This window comes from Scyliorhinus torazame, chromosome 22 (genome assembly GCF_047496885.1).
Source record: "Scyliorhinus torazame isolate Kashiwa2021f chromosome 22, sScyTor2.1, whole genome shotgun sequence".
Taxonomy (NCBI): Eukaryota; Metazoa; Chordata; class Chondrichthyes; order Carcharhiniformes; family Scyliorhinidae; genus Scyliorhinus; species Scyliorhinus torazame.
Window position 1 is genome coordinate 27077917 of NC_092728.1, and position 18198 is coordinate 27096114.

At 56.9% G+C, this 18198-nt stretch overlaps 1 protein-coding gene across 1 annotated transcript in view; it reads right to left on the reverse strand.

Annotated features, from left to right (window-relative positions):
- ptpn18 (protein tyrosine phosphatase non-receptor type 18) overlaps positions 1–17115 on the reverse strand; it is a 391917-nt gene extending 374802 nt beyond the window's left edge. Inside the window, exon 1 of the mRNA XM_072487997.1 lies at positions 16768–17115. Within this exon, the coding sequence (XP_072344098.1) occupies positions 16768–16857 (90 nt within the window). The 5' untranslated portion in view covers positions 16858–17115. The remainder of the gene's footprint in view (positions 1–16767) is intronic.
- Positions 17116–18198: the final 1083 nt, after the last annotated feature.

Sequence of the window (18198 nt, forward strand, 5' to 3'; positions counted from 1 at the left end):
CTCAGAACCCCCCCGCACACTCAGAACCCCCCCGCACACTCAGAACCCCCCGCACACTCAGAACCCCCCGCACACTCAGAACCCCCCGCACACTCAGAACCCCCCGCACACTCAGAACCCCCCGCACACTCAGAACCCCCCGCACACTCAGAACCCCCCGCACACTCAGAACCCCCCGCACACTCAGAACCCCCCGCACACTCAGAACCCCCCGCACACTCAGAACCCCCCGCACACTCAGAACCCTCCACCCCCGCACACTCAGAACCCTCCACCCCCGCACACTCAGAACCCCCCCGCACACTCAGAACATCCCCCGCACACTCAGAACACCCCCCCCGCACACTCAGAACACCCCCCCGCACACTCAGAACACCCCCCGCACACTCAGAACACCCCCCCGCACACTCAGAACACCCCCCCGCACACTCAGAACCCCCCCCCCCCGCACACTCAGAGCCCCCCTGCACACTCAGAGCCCCCCCGCACACTCAGACCCCCCCCTGCACACTCAGAACCCCCCGCACACTCAGAAACCCCCCGCACACTCAGAACCCCCCGCACACTCAGAACCTCCTGCACACTCACACACTCAGAGACCCCCGCACACTCAGAACCCCCCGCACACTCACACACTCAGAGGCCCCCGCACACTCAGAACCCCCTGCACACTCAGAACCCCCCGCACACTCAGAATGCCCCCGCACACTCAGAATGCCCCCGCACACTCAGAATGCCCCCGCACACTCAGAATGCCCCCGCACACTCAGAACCCCCCGCACACTCAGAACCCCCCGCACACTCAGAACCCCCCCGCACACTCAGAACCCCCCCGCACACTCAGAACCCCCCCGCACACTCAGAACCCCCCGCACACTCAGAACCCCCCCGCACACTCAGAACCCCCCCCGCACACTCAGAACCCCCCCGCACACTCAGAACCCCCCCGCACACTCAGAGCCCCCTCCTGCACACTCAGAACCCACTCCTGCACACTCAGAGCCCCCCCCGCACACTCAGAATCCCCCCCGCACACTCAGAACCCTCCAGCCCCGCACACTCAGAACCCCCCCGCACACTCAGAACCCCCCGCACACTCAGAACCCCCCGCACACTCAGAACCCCCCCGCACACTCAGAACCCCCCCGCACACTCAGAACCCCCCCGCACACTAAGAACCCCCCCGCACACTCAGAACCCCCCCGCACACTCAGAACCCGCCACCCCCGCACACTCAGAACCCCCCGCACACTAAGAACCCCCCGCACACTCAGAACCCTCCGCACACTCAGAACCCTCCGCACACTCAGAACCCTCCGCACACTCAGAACCCTCCGCACACTCAGAACCCTCCGCACACTCAGAACCCTCCGCACACTCAGAACCCTCCGCACACTCAGAACCCTCCGCACACTCAGAACCCTCCGCACACTCAGAACCCTCCGCACACTCAGAACCCTCCGCACACTCAGAACCCTCCGCACACTCAGAACCCTCCGCACACTCAGAACCCCCCCGCACACTCAGAACCCCCCCCCGCACACTCAGAACCCCCCCCGCACACTCAGAACCCCCCCCGCACACTCAGAACCCCCCCGCACACTCAGAAACACCCCCGCACACTCAGAACCCCCCGCACACTCAGAACCCCCCCGCACACTCAGAACCCCCCCGCACACTCAGAACCCCCCCGCACACTCAGAATCCCCCCCCGCACACTCAGAATCCCCCCCGCACACTCAGAATCCCCCCCGCACACTCAGAACCCTCCACCCCCGCACACTCAGAACCCCCCCGCACACTCAGAACCCTCCGCACACTCAGAACCCCCCGCACACTCAGAACCCCCCCGCACACTCAGAACCCCCCCGCTCACTCAGAACCCCCCGCACACTCAGAACACCCCCGCACACTAAGAACCCCCCCGCACACTCAGAACACCCCCGCACACTCAGAACACCCCCGCACACTCAGAACCCGCCACCCCCGCACACTCCGAACCCCCCGCACACTAAGAACCCCCCGCACACTAAGAACCCCCCGCACACTCAGAACCCCCCCCACACTCACACACTCAGAGGCCCCCGCACACTCAGAACCCCCTGCACACTCAGAACCCCCCGCACACTCAGAATGCCCCCGCACACTCAGAATGCCCCCGCACACTCAGAATGCCCCCGCACACTCAGAATGCCCCCGCACACTCAGAATGCCCCCGCACACTCAGAATGCCCCCGCACACTCAGAATGCCCCCGCACACTCAGAATGCCCCCGCACACTCAGAACCCCCCGCACACTCAGAACCCCCCGCACACTCAGAACCCCCCGCACACTCAGAACCCCCCCGCACACTCAGAACCCCCCCGCACACTCAGAACCCCCCCGCACACTCAGAACCCCCCTCCACACTCAGAACCCCCTGCACACTCAGAACCCCCCTGCACACTCAGAACCCCCCCGCACACTCAGAACCCCCCCGCACACTCAGAACCCTCCACCCCCGCACACTCAGAACCCCCCCGCACACTCAGAACCCCCCCGCACACTCAGAACCCCCCCGCACACTCAGAACCCCCGCACACTCAGAACCCCCCCGTACACTAAGAACCCCCCCGCACACTAAGAACCCCCCCCGCACACTAAGAACCCCCCCCGCACACTAAGAACCCCCCCCCGCACACTCAGAACCCCCTGCACACTCAGAACCCCCCCGCACACTCAGAACCCCCCCGCACACTCAGAACCCCCCGCACACTCAGAACCCCCCGCACACTCAGAACCCCCCCGCACACTCCGAACCCGCCACCCCCGCACACTCCGAACCCCCCGCACACTAAGAACCCCCCCGCACACTCAGAACCCCCCCGCACACTCAGAACCATCCACCCCCGCACACTCAGAACCATCCACCCCCGCACACTCAGAACCATCCACCCCCGCACACTCAGAACCCCCCGCACACTCAGAACCCCCCGCACACTCAGAACCCACCGCACACTCAGAACCCCCCCGCACACTCAGAACCCCCCCGCACACTCAGAACCCCCCCGCACACTCAGAACCCCCCCGCACACTCAGAACCCCCCCGCACACTCAGAACCCCCCCGCACACTCAGAACCCCCCCGCACACTCAGAACCCCCCCGCACACTCAGAACCCCCCCGCACACTCAGAACCCCCCCGCACACTCAGAACCCCCCCGCACACTCAGAACCCCCCGCACACTCAGAACCCCCTTCACACTCACACACTCAGAGACCCCCGCACACTCAGAACCCCCCGCACACTCACACACTCAGAGGCCCCCGCACACTCAGAACCCCCTGCACAATCAGAACCCCCCGCACACTCAGAATGCCCCCGCACACTCAGAATGCCCCCGCACACTCAGAATGCCCCCGCACACTCAGAATGCCCCGCACACTCAGAACCCCCCGCACACTCAGAACCCCCCGCACACTCAGAACCCCCCGCACACTCAGAACCCCCCCGCACACTCAGAACCCCCCCGCACACTCAGAACCCCCCCGCACACTCAGAACCCCCCCGCACACTCAGAACCCCCCCGCACACTCAGAACCCCCCCGCACACTCAGAGCCCCCCCGCACACTCAGAACCGCCCCCGCACACTCAGAACCCCCCCCCGCACACTCAGAACCCCCCCGCACACTCAGAACCCCCCCGCACACTCAGAACCCCCTCCTGCACACTCAGAACCCACTCCTGCACACTCAGAGCCCCCCCGCACACTCAGAGCCCCCCCGCACACTCAGAGCCCCCCCGCACACTCAGAACCCCCCCGCACACTCAGAACCCTCCGCACACTCAGAACCCTCCGCACACTCAGAACCCTCCGCACACTCAGAACCCTCCGCACACTCAGAACCCTCCGCACACTCAGAACCCTCCGCACACTCAGAACCCTCCGCACACTCAGAATGCCCCCGCACACTCAGAATGCCCCCGCACACTCAGAATGCCCCCGCACACTCAGAATGCCCCCGCACACTCAGAATGCCCCCGCACACTCAGAATGCCCCCGCACACTCAGAATGCCCCCGCACACTCAGAATTTCCCCGCACACTCAGAATGCCCCCGCACACTCAGAATGCCCCCGCACACTCAGAATGCCCCCGCACACTCAGAACGCCCCCGCACACTCAGAACCCCCCCCCCCCGCACACTCAGAATCCCCCCCGCACACTCAGAACCCTCCAGCCCCGCACACTCAGAACCCCCCCGCACACTCAGAACCCCCCCCCCCGCACACTCAGAATCCCTCCCGCACACTCAGAACCCTCCAGCCCCGCACACTCAGAACCCCCCCGCACACTCAGAACCCCCCGCACACTCAGAACCCCCCGCACACTCAGAACCCCCCCGCACACTCAGAACCCCCCCGCACACTCAGAACCCCCCCGCACACTCAGAACCCCCCCGCACACTCAGAACCCCCCCGCACACTAAGAACCCCCCCGCACACTAAGAACCCCCCCGCACACTCAGAACCCCCCCGCACACTCAGAACCCGCCACCCCCGCACACTCAGAACCCCCCGCACACTCAGAACCCCCCGCACACTCAGAACCCCCTGCACACTCAGAACCCCCCGCACACTCAGAACCCCCCGCACACTCAGAACCCCCCGCACACTCAGAACCCCCCGCACACTCAGAACCCCCCGCACACTCAGAACCCCCCGCACACTCAGAACCCTCCGCACACTCAGAACCCTCCGCACACTCAGAACCCTCCGCACACTCAGAACCCTCCGCACACTCAGAACCCTCCGCACACTCAGAACCCTCCGCACACTCAGAACCCTCCGCACACTCAGAACCCTCCGCACACTCAGAACCCTCCGCACACTCAGAACCCTCCGCACACTCAGAACCCTCCGCACACTCAGAACCCTCCGCACACTCAGAACCCTCCGCACACTCAGAACCCTCCGCACACTCAGAACCCTCCGCACACTCAGAACCCTCCGCACACTCAGAACCCTCCGCACACTCAGAACCCTCCGCACACTCAGAACCCTCCGCACACTCAGAACCCCCTCCTGCACACTCAGAACCCCCTCCTGCACACTCAGAACCCCCCCGCACACTCAGAACCCGCCACCCCCGCACACTCAGAACCCGCCACCCCCGCACACTCAGAACCCCCCGCACACTCAGAACCCCCCGCACACTCAGAACCCCCCGCACACTCAGAACCCCCCGCACACTCAGAACCCCCCGCACACTCAGAACCCCCCGCACACTCAGAACCCCCCGCACACTCAGAACCCCCCGCACACTCAGAACCCCCCGCACACTCAGAACCCCCCGCACACTCAGAACCCCCCGCACACTCAGAACCCTCCGCACACTCAGAACCCTCCGCACACTCAGAACCCTCCGCACACTCAGAACCCTCCGCACACTCAGAACCCTCCGCACACTCAGAACCCTCCGCACACTCAGAACCCTCCGCACACTCAGAACCCTCCGCACACTCAGAACCCTCCGCACACTCAGAACCCTCCGCACACTCAGAACCCTCCGCACACTCAGAACCCTCCGCACACTCAGAACCCTCCGCACACTCAGAACCCTCCGCACACTCAGAACCCTCCGCACACTCAGAACCCTCCGCACACTCAGAACCCTCCGCACACTCAGAACCCTCCGCACACTCAGAACCCTCCGCACACTCAGAACCCTCCGCACACTCAGAACCCTCCGCACACTCAGAACCCTCCGCACACTCAGAACCCTCCGCACACTCAGAACCCTCCGCACACTCAGAACCCTCCGCACACTCAGAACCCTCCGCACACTCAGAACCCTCCGCACACTCAGAACCCTCCGCACACTCAGAACCCTCCGCACACTCAGAACCCTCCGCACACTCAGAACCCTCCGCACACTCAGAACCCTCCGCACACTCAGAACCCTCCGCACACTCAGAACCCTCCGCACACTCAGAACCCTCCGCACACTCAGAACCCTCCGCACACTCAGAACCCTCCGCACACTCAGAACCCTCCGCACACTCAGAACCCTCCGCACACTCAGAACCCTCCGCACACTCAGAACCCTCCGCACACTCAGAACCCTCCGCACACTCAGAACCCTCCGCACACTCAGAACCCTCCGCACACTCAGAACCCTCCGCACACTCAGAACCCTCCGCACACTCAGAACCCTCCGCACACTCAGAACCCTCCGCACACTCAGAACCCTCCGCACACTCAGAACCCTCCGCACACTCAGAACCCTCCGCACACTCAGAACCCTCCGCACACTCAGAACCCTCCGCACACTCAGAACCCTCCGCACACTCAGAACCCTCCGCACACTCAGAACCCTCCGCACACTCAGAACCCTCCGCACACTCAGAACCCTCCGCACACTCAGAACCCTCCGCACACTCAGAACCCTCCGCACACTCAGTACCCTCCGCACACTCAGTACCCTCCGCACACTCAGAACCCCACCGCACACTCAGAACCCCCCGCACACTCAGAATCCCCCCCGCACACTCAGCATCCCCCCCGCACACTCAGAACCCCCCCGCACACTCAGAACCCCCCCGCACACTCAGAACCCCCCGCACACTCAGAACCCCCTGCACACTCACACACTCAGAGACCCCCGCACACTCAGAACCCCCCGCACACTCAGAACCCCCCGCACACTCAGAACCCCCCGCACACTCAGAATGCCCCCGCACACTCAGAATGCCCCCGCACACTCAGAATGCCCCCGCACACTCAGAATGCCCCCGCACACTCAGAATGCCCCCGCACACTCAGAATGCCCCCGCACACTCAGAACCCCCCGCACACTCAGAACCCCCCGCACACTCAGAACCCCCCGCACACTCAGAACCCCCTGCACACTCAGAACCCCCGCACACTCAGAACCCCCCGCACACTCAGAACCCCCCCCGCACACACAGAACCCCCCCGCACACACAGAACCCCCCCGCACACTCAGAACCCCCCCCGCACACTCAGAACCCCCCCGCACACTCAGAACCCCCCCCGCACACTCAGAATCCCCCCCGCACACTCAGAATCCCCCCCGCACACTCAGAGCCCCCCCGCACACTCAGAACCCTCCGCACACTCAGAATCCCCCCCGCACACTCAGAGCCCCCCCGCACACTCAGAATCCCCCCCGCACACTCAGAGCCCCCCCGCACACTCAGAGCCCCCCCGCACACTCAGAGCCCCCCCGCACACTCAGAACCCCCCCGCACACTCAGAACCCCCCCGCACACTCAGAACCCCCCCGCACACTCAGAACCCCCCCGCACACTCAGAACCCCCCCGCACACTCAGAACCCCCCCCGCACACTCAGAACCCCCCCGCACACTCAGAACCCCCCCGCACACTCAGAACCCCCCCCCGCACACTCAGAACCCTCCACCCCCGCACACTCAGAACCCCCCCGCACACTCAGAACCCTCCGCACACTCAGAACCCGCCACCCCCGCACACTCAGAACCCCCCGCACACTCAGAACCCCCCCGCACACTCAGAACCCCCCCGCACACTCAGAACCCCCCCGCACACTCAGAACCCCCCCGCACACTCAGAACCCCCCGCACACTCAGTGCCCTCCACCCCCGCACACTCAGAACCCCCCCGCACACTCAGAACCCCCCCGCACACTCAGAACCACCCGCACACTCAGAACCCCCCCCGCACACTCAGAACCCCCCCCCCCGCACACTCAGAACCCCCCCGCACACTAAGAACCCCCCCGCACACTAAGAACCCCCCCGCACACTCAGAACCCCCCCGCACACTCAGAACCCTCCACCCCCGCACACTCAGAACCCCCCCGCACACTCAGAACCCTCCGCACACTCAGAACCCCCCGCACACTCAGAACCCCCCCGCACACTCAGAACCCCCCCCGCACGCTAAGAACCCCCCCGCACACTAAGAACCCCCCCGCACACTCAGAACCCCCCCGCACACTCAGAACCCCCCCGCACACTCAGAACACCCCCGCACACTCAGAACACCCCCGCACACTCAGAACACCACCGCACACTCAGAACACCACCGCACACTCAGAACCCGCCACCCCCGCACACTCAGAACCCGCCACCCCCGCACACTCAGAACCCCCCGATTAAATAGAGCAGGTGAATTGGCAAGACAACATTTAAAAGTTGCACAAAATGTAATGAAACGGGTAGCGGAAAAGAAATCCAAAGTTCATAGTTATGCCAGTGGGGATAAAGTTTTAGTGTTGTTACCAGTGGTAGGGGAGCCTTTAAAAGCCAAGTTTTGTGGACCGTATCTGATTGAAAGGAAATTAAGTGAGGTGAATTATGTGGTAAAAACACCAGACAGAAGGAAGACTCACCGAGTGTGTCATGTGAATATGCTTAAAAGGTACTTTGAAAGGGAAGGAGAGGAAAAGGAGATTTTACTGATTCTAACTCTAAGTGACGAACCAAATCCAGATGACTGTGAATTTGACATACCTCAAATTAAATTGGAAAATGAGGATGTTCTTAAAAATTGGGATGAATTGTTAAGTTACCTTCCAGGGGAAAAACGAACTGACCTGAAAGAGTTATTGATATCACATGGGCAAGTTTGTAGAGATAAATTGGGAAGTACTAAAATGGCTATACATGATGTAGATGTGGAAAATGCTGTTCCTATCAAACAACATCCATATGGACTTAATCCTTTAAAATTGGCACAGGTGAACAGAGAGATTAAATGAAATGAAATGAAAATTGCTTATTGTCACAAGTAGGCTTCAAATGAAGTTACTGTGAAAAGCCCCTAGTCGCCACATTCCGGCGCCTGTTCAGGGAGGATGTGTAGACTCCGCACAGACAGTGACCCAAGCTGGAATCGAACCTGGGACCCTGGAGCTGTGAAGCAATTGTGCTATCCACAAGGCTACCGTGCTGCCCCTGTTTTGTGGCGTGATTACTCCACTGATGGAATTGCTGAAGAAACGTCAAAAATTTCAATGGACAGCGGACTTTCAACAGGCATGTGACTGCGTGAAAGCTGTGATCACCAATGTTCCTGTATTGGAGAATTGCAAGGGACTCTGTGGTCAGATTGAACTAAAGTATCTGATTCTAAAGAGAAATGCCGAGGAGTAGAGGAATGGATGGATCGTGCAGAGACTTTGTTCAAAGAGACTGTCAATCGAGAAGGATTTCGGTTGGAGGAAGAAGAACAAAGAAAAATGGACTATATTATTATACCTGATTGCATGTGTTGTTTTTTTAAAAAACGAAAAGGTATATTTACTGTGTACATTTCTTAGTGGATGGTGCCAAAGTGAAAAATGAAACCATCTTGAAGTTGATGTTTTTTTTTCTTGTGGGGAGGTGTCATGCAAGAGTGCCTTTAAGAACTGGAGGTTTAAGCAATGTATTTTTAAGAAAACAGTGATGTCATGGAGTGGGTGGAGCTCAGCTCAGTTCAGCCATTTTGGCAGGTTTTTAGTTTCAGTTTGAAAAGTGCCTGGCTGTTTTGCTGGAGCTGAAGTCAACCAAGCTAATATATCTCTGCCAATCTACAGAAAATATATATATCCTATAACCTGGTGTGATACTGTTTAAAGGTGTTAAGTCTCTTGGAAGTTTGATGGAACATTTTAAGGAACTACTTACTGTTGCAATATTTTCTGAGTTATCTTTGAAGTAAGGGGTGTTGAGGGATCCAATATTCATTTAAGATGTTAAGTTGAACATAGGACATAGAAAAATACAGCACAGAACAGGCCCTACGGCCCACGATGTTGTGCCGAACCTTTGTCCTAGATTAATCATAGATTATCATTGAATTTACAGTGCAGAAGGAGGCCATTCGGCCCATTGAGTTCATGGAATAAACAGTATTTTGTGTTAAAAAACCCACGTGTCCATAATTGTAATCCCACACCTAGGGAAAAAGCCGTGTGCTCGGAAAAGCAACAAATCCTTTAAAGGGAGAGGTTGGTTGAACTCCATGATACATTTTGGGGTTCTGTAAACGCCTCGCCCATAACACCTCCCAAAAGCGAGCGTAAAGTAGAGGTACAAATATGTCGTCAGATTGTAGAAAAATGTAGGAGCAATAGGGTGGTCGTGATGGGAGATTTTAATTTCCCCAACATTGAATGGGACTCATGTAGTGTCGGAGGCAGAATTTGTAAGGAGCATCCAGGAGAGTTTTTTAGATCAGTATGTATAGTCCAACTCGGGAAGGGGCCATACTGGACCTGGTATTGGGAAATGATCCCGGGAAGTTTCAGTCGGTGATTACTTTGGGAATAGCGATCACAATTCCGTAAGTTTTAGAATACTCATGGACAAAGACGAGAGTGGACCTAAAGGAAGGGTGCTAAATTGGGGAAAGGCCAAGTATAACAAAATTCGGCAGGAGCTAGGGAATGTGGATTGGGAGCAGCTGTTTAAGGGTAAATCCACATTTGAAATGTGGGAGTCTTTTAAGGAAAAGTTGATTAGAGTGCAGGACAGACATGTCCCTGTGAAAATGAGGGATAGAAATGGTAAGATTAGGGAACCATGGATGACGGGTGGAATTGTGAGACTAGCTAAGATGAAAAAGGAAGCATACATAAGATCTAGGCGATTTAAATCTGATGAAGCTTTGGAGGAATATCGGGAAAGTAGGACAAATCTCAAACGCGCAATAAAGAGGGCTAAAAGGGGTCATGAAATATCTTTGGTTAACAGGGTTAAGGAAAATCCCAAAGCCTTTTATTCGTATATAAGGAGCAAGAGGGTAACTAGAGAAAGGATTGGCCCACTCAAAGACAAAAGAGGGAATTTATGCGTGGAGTCAGAGGAAATGGGTGAGATTCTTAATGAGTACTTTGCATCGGTATTCACCAAGGAGAGGGACATGACGGATGTTGAGGTTAGGGATGGATGTTTAAATACTCTAGGTCAAGTCGGCATAAGGAAGGGGGAAGTTTTGGGTATTCGAAAAGGCATTAAGGTGGACAAGTCCCCAGTTCCGGATGGGATCTATCCCAGGTCACTGAAGGAAGCGAGGGACGAAATAGTTGGGGCCTTAACAGATATCTTTGCAGCATCCTTGAGCACGGGTGAGGTCCCGGAGGACTGGAGAATTGCTAATGTTGTCCCTTTGTTTAAGAAGGGTAGCAGGGATAATCCAGGGAATGAGAGACCTGTGAGCTTGACGTCAGTAGTAGGCAAACTGTTGGAGAAGATACTGAGGGATAGGATCTATTCACATTTGGAAGAAAATAGACTTATCAGTGATAAGTTTTATGCAGGGAAGGTCATGTCTTACAAACCTAATAGAATTCTTTGAGGAAGTGACAATGTTAATTGATGAGGGAAGGGCTGGAGATATCATATGCATGCACTTCGGTAAGGCGTTTGATAAAGTTTCTCATGGCAGGTTGATGGAAAAAGTGAAGTCATATGGGGTTCAGGGTGTACTAGCTAGATGGATAAAGAACTGGCTGGGCAACAGGAGACAGAGAGTAGTGGTGGAAGGGAGTGTCTCAAAATGGAGAAAGGTGACTAGTGGTGTTCCACAGGGATCCGTGCTCGGACCACTGTTGTTTGTGATATACATAAATGATCTGGACGAAGGTATAGGTGGTCTGATTAGCAAGTTTGCAGATGATACTAAGATTGGTGGAGTTGCAGATAGCGAGGAGGACCGTCAGAGAATACAGCAAAATACAGATAGATTGGAGAGTTGGGCAGAGAAATGGCAGATGGAGTTCAATTCAGGCAAATGCGAGATGATGCATTTTGGAAGATCTAATTCAAGAGCGGACTATACGGTCAATGGAAGAGTCCTGTGGTAAATTGATGTACAGAGAGATCTGGGAGTTCATGTCCATTGTACCCTGAAGGTGGAAACGCAGGTCGATAGAGTGGCCAAGACGGCATACAGCATGCTTGCCTTCATCGGACGGGGTATTGAGTACAAGAGTCGGTAGGTCATGTTACAGTTGTATAGGATTTTGGTTAGGCCACATTTGGAATACTGCGTGCAGTTCTGGTCGCCACATTACCAGAAGGATGTGGATGCTTTAGAGAGGGTGCAGAGGAGGTTCACCAGGATGTTGCCTGGTGTGGAGGATGCTAGCTATGAAGAATGGTTGAGTAGATTAGGATTGTTATCATTGGAAAGACGGAGGTTGAGGGTGACCTGATTGAGGTCTACAAAATTATGAGAGGTATGGACAGGGTGGATAGCAACAAGCTTTTTCCAAGAGTGGGGGTGTCAATTACAAGAGGTCGCGATTGCAAGGTGAGAGGGGGAAAGTTTAAGGGAGATGTGCGTGGAATGTTTTTTACGCAGAGGGTGGTGGGTGCCTGGAACGCTTTGCCAGCGGAGGTGGTAGAGGCGGGCACGATAGCATCATTTGAGATGCATCTGGACAGATGTAGGAACGGGCGGGGAACAGAGGGAAGTAGATCCTTGGAAAATAGGCGACAGGTTTAGATAAAGGATCTGGATCGGCGCAGGCTGGGAGGGCCGAAGGGCCTGTTCCTATGCTGTAATTTTCTTTGTTCTTTGTATGCCCTGCCCTGCTGCCATCGTAGTTAAATATCTGCACCGGTTGTGGGGAGGGGTGTGAGGGGTCATTAGGGTCAGCATTCGAGCGTTGGGCAGTTGCTCAGGGTCTAATCGGCCACACATGATTCGAATGTCATTTGCAAACTGAACTGATGGTTTTATTACAAACTTTCCAACTCAGACTGTGTCCGAATACAGGAACACACCATGTAAACTTCCTGTCTGAAACTCATCACAGATTCTGCTCCCCATGTGCTGACCCAGGTCCTACTCTGCACCAAGTTCTGCTCCAACTCAACTATTCCGTCATCCATCCTCCGAGAAACTTCACCTCCTCCAAACCTGCTGCACCCGGCGCCAACTCCATTCCATCCTCAATTTTCTAATCCTCCATGGCCTCCTCCAACCCTCCCTATCTCTGTAACCTCCTGCAGCCCCTACAACCCTCCCTATCTCTGTAACCACCTCTGGCCCCTACAACCCTCCCTATCTCTGTAACCACCTCTGGCCCCTACAACCCTCCCTATCTCTGTAACCCCCTCCAGCCCTACAACCCTCCCTATCTCTGTAACCTTCTCCAGCCCCTACAACACTCCCTATCTCTGTAACCTCCTCCAGCCTCTACAACACTCCCTATCTCTGTAACCTCCTCCAGCCCCTACAACCCTCCCCATCTCCGTAACCTCCTCCAGCCCCTACAACCCTCCCTATCTCTGTAACCTCCTCCAGCCCCAATAACCCGCCCTATCTCTGTAACCTCCTCCAGCCCCGACAACACTCCCTATTCTCTGTAACCCCCTCCAGCCCTACAGCCCTCCCTATCTCTGTAACTTCCTCCAGCCCCTACAACACTCCCTATCTCTGTAACCTCCTCCAGCCTCTACAACACTCCCTATCTCTGTAACCTCCTCCAGCCCCTACAACTCTCCCTATCTCTGTAACCTCCTCCAGCCCCTACAACCCTCCCTATCTCTGTAACCTCCTCCAGCCCCTACAACTCTCCCTATCTCTGTAACGTCCTCCAGCCCCGACAACCCTCCCTATCTCTGTAATCTCCTCCAGTCCCTACAATCCTCCCCATCTCTGTAACCTGCTCCGGCCCTCCCTATCTCTGTAACCCCCTCCATGGCCTCCTCCAGCCCTCCCTATCTCTGTAACCTCCTCCAGCCCCTACAACCCTCCCTATCTCTGTAACCTCCTCCAGCCCCTACAATCCTCCCAATCTCTGTAACCTCCTCCAGACCCTACAACCTTCCCTATCTCTGTAACCTCCTCCAGACCCTACAACCTTCCCTATCTCTGTAACCTCCACCAGCCCCTACAACCCTCCCTATCTCTGTAACCTCCTGCAGCCCCTACAACCCTCCCTATCTCTGTAACCTCCTGCAGCCCCTACAACCCTCCCTATCTCTGTAACCTCCTCCAGCCCCTACAACCCTCCCTATCTCTGTAACCTCCTCCAGCCCCTACAGCCCTCCCTATCTCTGTAACCTCCTCCAGCCCCTACAACCCTCCCTATCTCTGTAACCTCCTCCAGCCCCTACAACCCTCCCTATCTCTGTAACCTCCTGCAGCCCCGACAACCCTCCCTATCTCTGTAACTCCTCCAGTCCCTACAACCCTCCCTATCTCTGTACCTCCTCCAGCCCCTACAACCTTCCCTATCTCTGTAACCTCCTGCAGCCCCTACAACCCTCCCTATCTCTGTAACCTCCTCCAGCCCCTACAACCCTCCCTGTCTCTGTAACCTCCTCCAGCCCCTACAACCTTCCCTATCTCTGTAACCTCCTGCAGCCCCTACAACCCTCCCTATCTCTGTAACCTCCTATGTTCCCCCAAGATTAACGGCCTCTCGAGCATCTCCCGATTCCCATGGCTCTGCCATTGGAGTCCATGCCTCCAGCTGCCTGGTTGGGGTGGAGGGGGGGAAACGAAGCTCTGGAATTCCCCCCCTAAACCTCCCCATTTCTCTTGACAGGTGCTATTTCAATGCAGGGAGTTCAATGTTGTAACTCCCTTGCACAGTCACCTTATAGAGACATAGTCCGTTCAGAGACTGTGTACAGACACTCATTCACCATGCGCACACAGAGAATGGATATTTTTATTGAGGAGGCAGTGTTCATTAATACTTGCCAAACAAGGAAAGGGCCATTAGCATTTGCTACAATGCCCGTTCTGGGTGGCAAACCTTCCCCCTCGATCCAGAGACTGCTGACTGCCGGTCTGCTAGACACCCATCCCTGACCTTACACTCAGCACCGGGCACGGTGGCAGGAAGCTGGGAGCATTTTGCTGGGCAATTGGCTGGAGCTTCTCTGTGGAAATGGCCCCAGCAGTGAGGGGCGGGAGAGAGGAGGAGATAATATTGCCTGGCACACAGTACCAGCACCCTGGCTGCCAGCAACATGAAATAAGTTCAAGGTGCAAGCACTCCAGAATGTTAATGAGTGACCAAATTCAGGAAACAAGGAAGTGTGAATATTAAGAAATCCCAGCTCAACTCACTTCCTCCATCGGTGTCTCACTGTGAAACACGAAAGAATTTTCAACAACACACACATGCCCACACTCGTGTATACACACATATTCCCTCGTGCACACTCTGAGTGTGTCTCTCTCTCTCACACGCACACGCCCGCCCACTAACGCCTTCGCTCTCACACGCGTGCCCACCCTCGCCCTCACGCGCGCCCACCCTCGCCCTCGCTCACACGCGCGCCCACTCGCCCACACACATGCCCACCCTCGCTCACACGCGCGCCCACCCTCACTCACACGCCCGCCCACCCTCGCCCTCACTCTCACTCACGCCCACCCTCGCCCACACGCATGCCCACCCTCGCTCACACGCGCGCCCACCCTCGCTCACACGCCTGCCCACCCTCGCCCTCGCTCACAGGCGCGCCCACCCTCGCTCACAGGCGCACCCACCCTCACCCTCGCTCACAGGTGTGCCCACCCTCGTCCTCGCTCACAGGTGTGCCCACCCTCGCCCTCGCTCACAGGTGTGCCCACCCTCGCCCTCGCCCACACGCGCACCCACCCTTGCCCTCACGCGCGCCCACATTCGCCCTCGCTAACACGCGCGCCAACACTCGCCCTCGCTCATACGCGCGCCCACACTCGCCCTCACTCACACGCACGCCCACCCTCGCCCTCGCTCACCCTCGCGCCCACCCTCGCTCACACGCGCGCCCACCCTCGCTCACACACCCGCCGACCCTACCACTCGCTCACACGCCTGCCCACCCTCGCCCTCGCTCACAGGCGCGCCCACCCTCGCCCTCGCTCACACGCGCGCCCACCCTCGCCCTCGCTCACACGCGTGCCGACCCTCGCCCTCGCTCACACGCGCGCCCACCCTCGCCCTCGCTCACACGCATGCCCACTCCCCCTCGCTCACACGCGCGCCCACTCCCCCTCGCTCACACGCGCGCCCACTCCCCCTCGCTCACACGCGCTCCCACTCGACCTCGCTCACACGTGCGCCCACTCGCTCTCGCTCACACGCGCGCCCACACGCTCTTGCTCACACGCGCGCCCACTCTCTCTCGTTCACACGCGTGCCCACTTGCTCTCGTTCACACGCTCGCCCACTCTCTCTCTCATGCGCACCAACTCTCTCAAATCTCAAACAACAGATTTGATTTCATAGAATTACAGTGCAGAAGGAGGACATTCGGCCCATCGAGTCTGCACCGGCTCTTTTTTTTTGAAAGAGTACCCGACCCAAGCCCACACCTCCACCCTATCCCCACAACCCAGTAATCCCACCCAACACTAAGGGCAATTTTGGACACTAAGGGCAATTTATCATGGCCAATCCACCTAATCTGCAAATCTTTGGACTGTGGGAGGAAACCGGAGCACCGGAGGAAACCCACGCACACACGGGGAGAACGTGCAGACTCCGCACAGACAGTGACCCAAGCCGGGAATCGAACCTGGGACCCTGGAGCTGTGAAGCAATTGTGCTATCCACAATGCTACCATGCTGCCCATTTGAAACAGGAGTAGGCCATTTGGCCAATCGGGATTGTGTTACCAAGTGCCTAATTCTGTGTCAGCATACTCAATATAACTGACTGCATGAGAACCTGGGTTTGCTTCTCAGTGCTTGAAGCAAACATTGTGAAGAGTCTGGTTTCTGTTTTTAATTGTGGTCTCATGGACTGACCCATTAACAACTACATCTCTAAACAAAACTCACGTTAAATTCCTTGCTGAACCCACTCTCCAGTCCATCTTCCTCTTCCAGCGAGGCAAGGTGACCCAAGAAGGCTTGCAGGTTCCTCTCCATAGTTGGCCACCTTTCAATCACACGTTGCCCAGTGGTGGAATTGGTCCCTCCTGCCTCTGGTTTTACCGCTGGTCCATCCACTCCAGCCTCCCACGTCTGGCTCCGCGATTCCCTCCAGCTGCCGCCAGCCTCGGTCAGGTTAAGAGACAGGGGTCTCTGACCTGTGGGCCAGGGTTAATCGCCACTCACTCTGCAGGCCTTCTCCGTCACGGACCTGGATCTTTCCCCGGGAGATTGAGAAGTGGGGGGTGGGGGGTTCCCAAACACTTTCTCTATCTCTCGAAACCCTCGCGGCTGACTCCCTCTCTGTCTCCGAACTCTCTCAACCCTCTCTATTCTCTGCCGCTCTCTCTCTCTAATGTCTCTCCGTCACTCTTCAAATCTCTCCCGCCCACACACAATTGACTCTTTCGCTCTCTCAAAACCTTCTCTACCACTCTCCAATGTTCTCAAATCTCTCTCTCGGTTTCCCCCTCTGTCTAAACCCACTCAACTAACTCGCTCCCTCGTGTGTCTGTTTTCTCTCCTCCAGCTCCACCAAGACTTTGCTCCTCTATCTCCTCTCTTTCCTATGTTCTCAGTCTCTCCCCCTGCTCCTCTTTACCTTCATTTTACCCTTTTCTTACTTTCCTCTCCTTTTCCTCAGTCTCTCTCTCACCCTATCTTTTTCCTTTCCACTCCTTTCTTTCTCTTTCTGTCACACACTCTCTCGCCCTGTGTCTCTTATTTCAAACTCTCTCTCCTTTCCTGTCTGTGTCTCTCTGTCATATGCTCTCTCCCTGTGTGTGCATCTCTCTCACTTTCCTTCTCTCCTCCCTCTTTCTCTCTTTCCCTCTCTCTGTCACTCCCCCTCTCTCTCTGTCACACACTCTCTCTGTCACACCCTCTCTGTCACACCCTCTCTCTGTCACACACTCTCTGTCACGCTTTTTCTGTCTGTCACACTCTTGCTCTCTTTCACACTCTTGCTCTCTCACACTCTTGCTCTCTCTCACACTCTCTGTCCCACACACTGTCTCTGTCACTCTCTCTCTCTGTCACTCTCTCTCTCTGTCACACACACTCTCTGTCACTCTCGCTCTCTCACACTCTCTGTCACACTCACTCACTCTCTCTCTCTCTGTCACACACTCTCTGTCACACTCACTCACTCTCTCTCTGTCACACTCACTCACTCTCTCTCTCTGTCACACACTCTCTGCCACACTCACTCTCTCTCTCTCTGTCACTCTCTCTCTCTGTCACACTCACTCACTCTCTCTCTGTCACACACACTCTCTGTCACTCTCTCTCTGTCACACTCACTCACTCTCTCTCTCTGTCACTCTCTCTCTCTGTCAC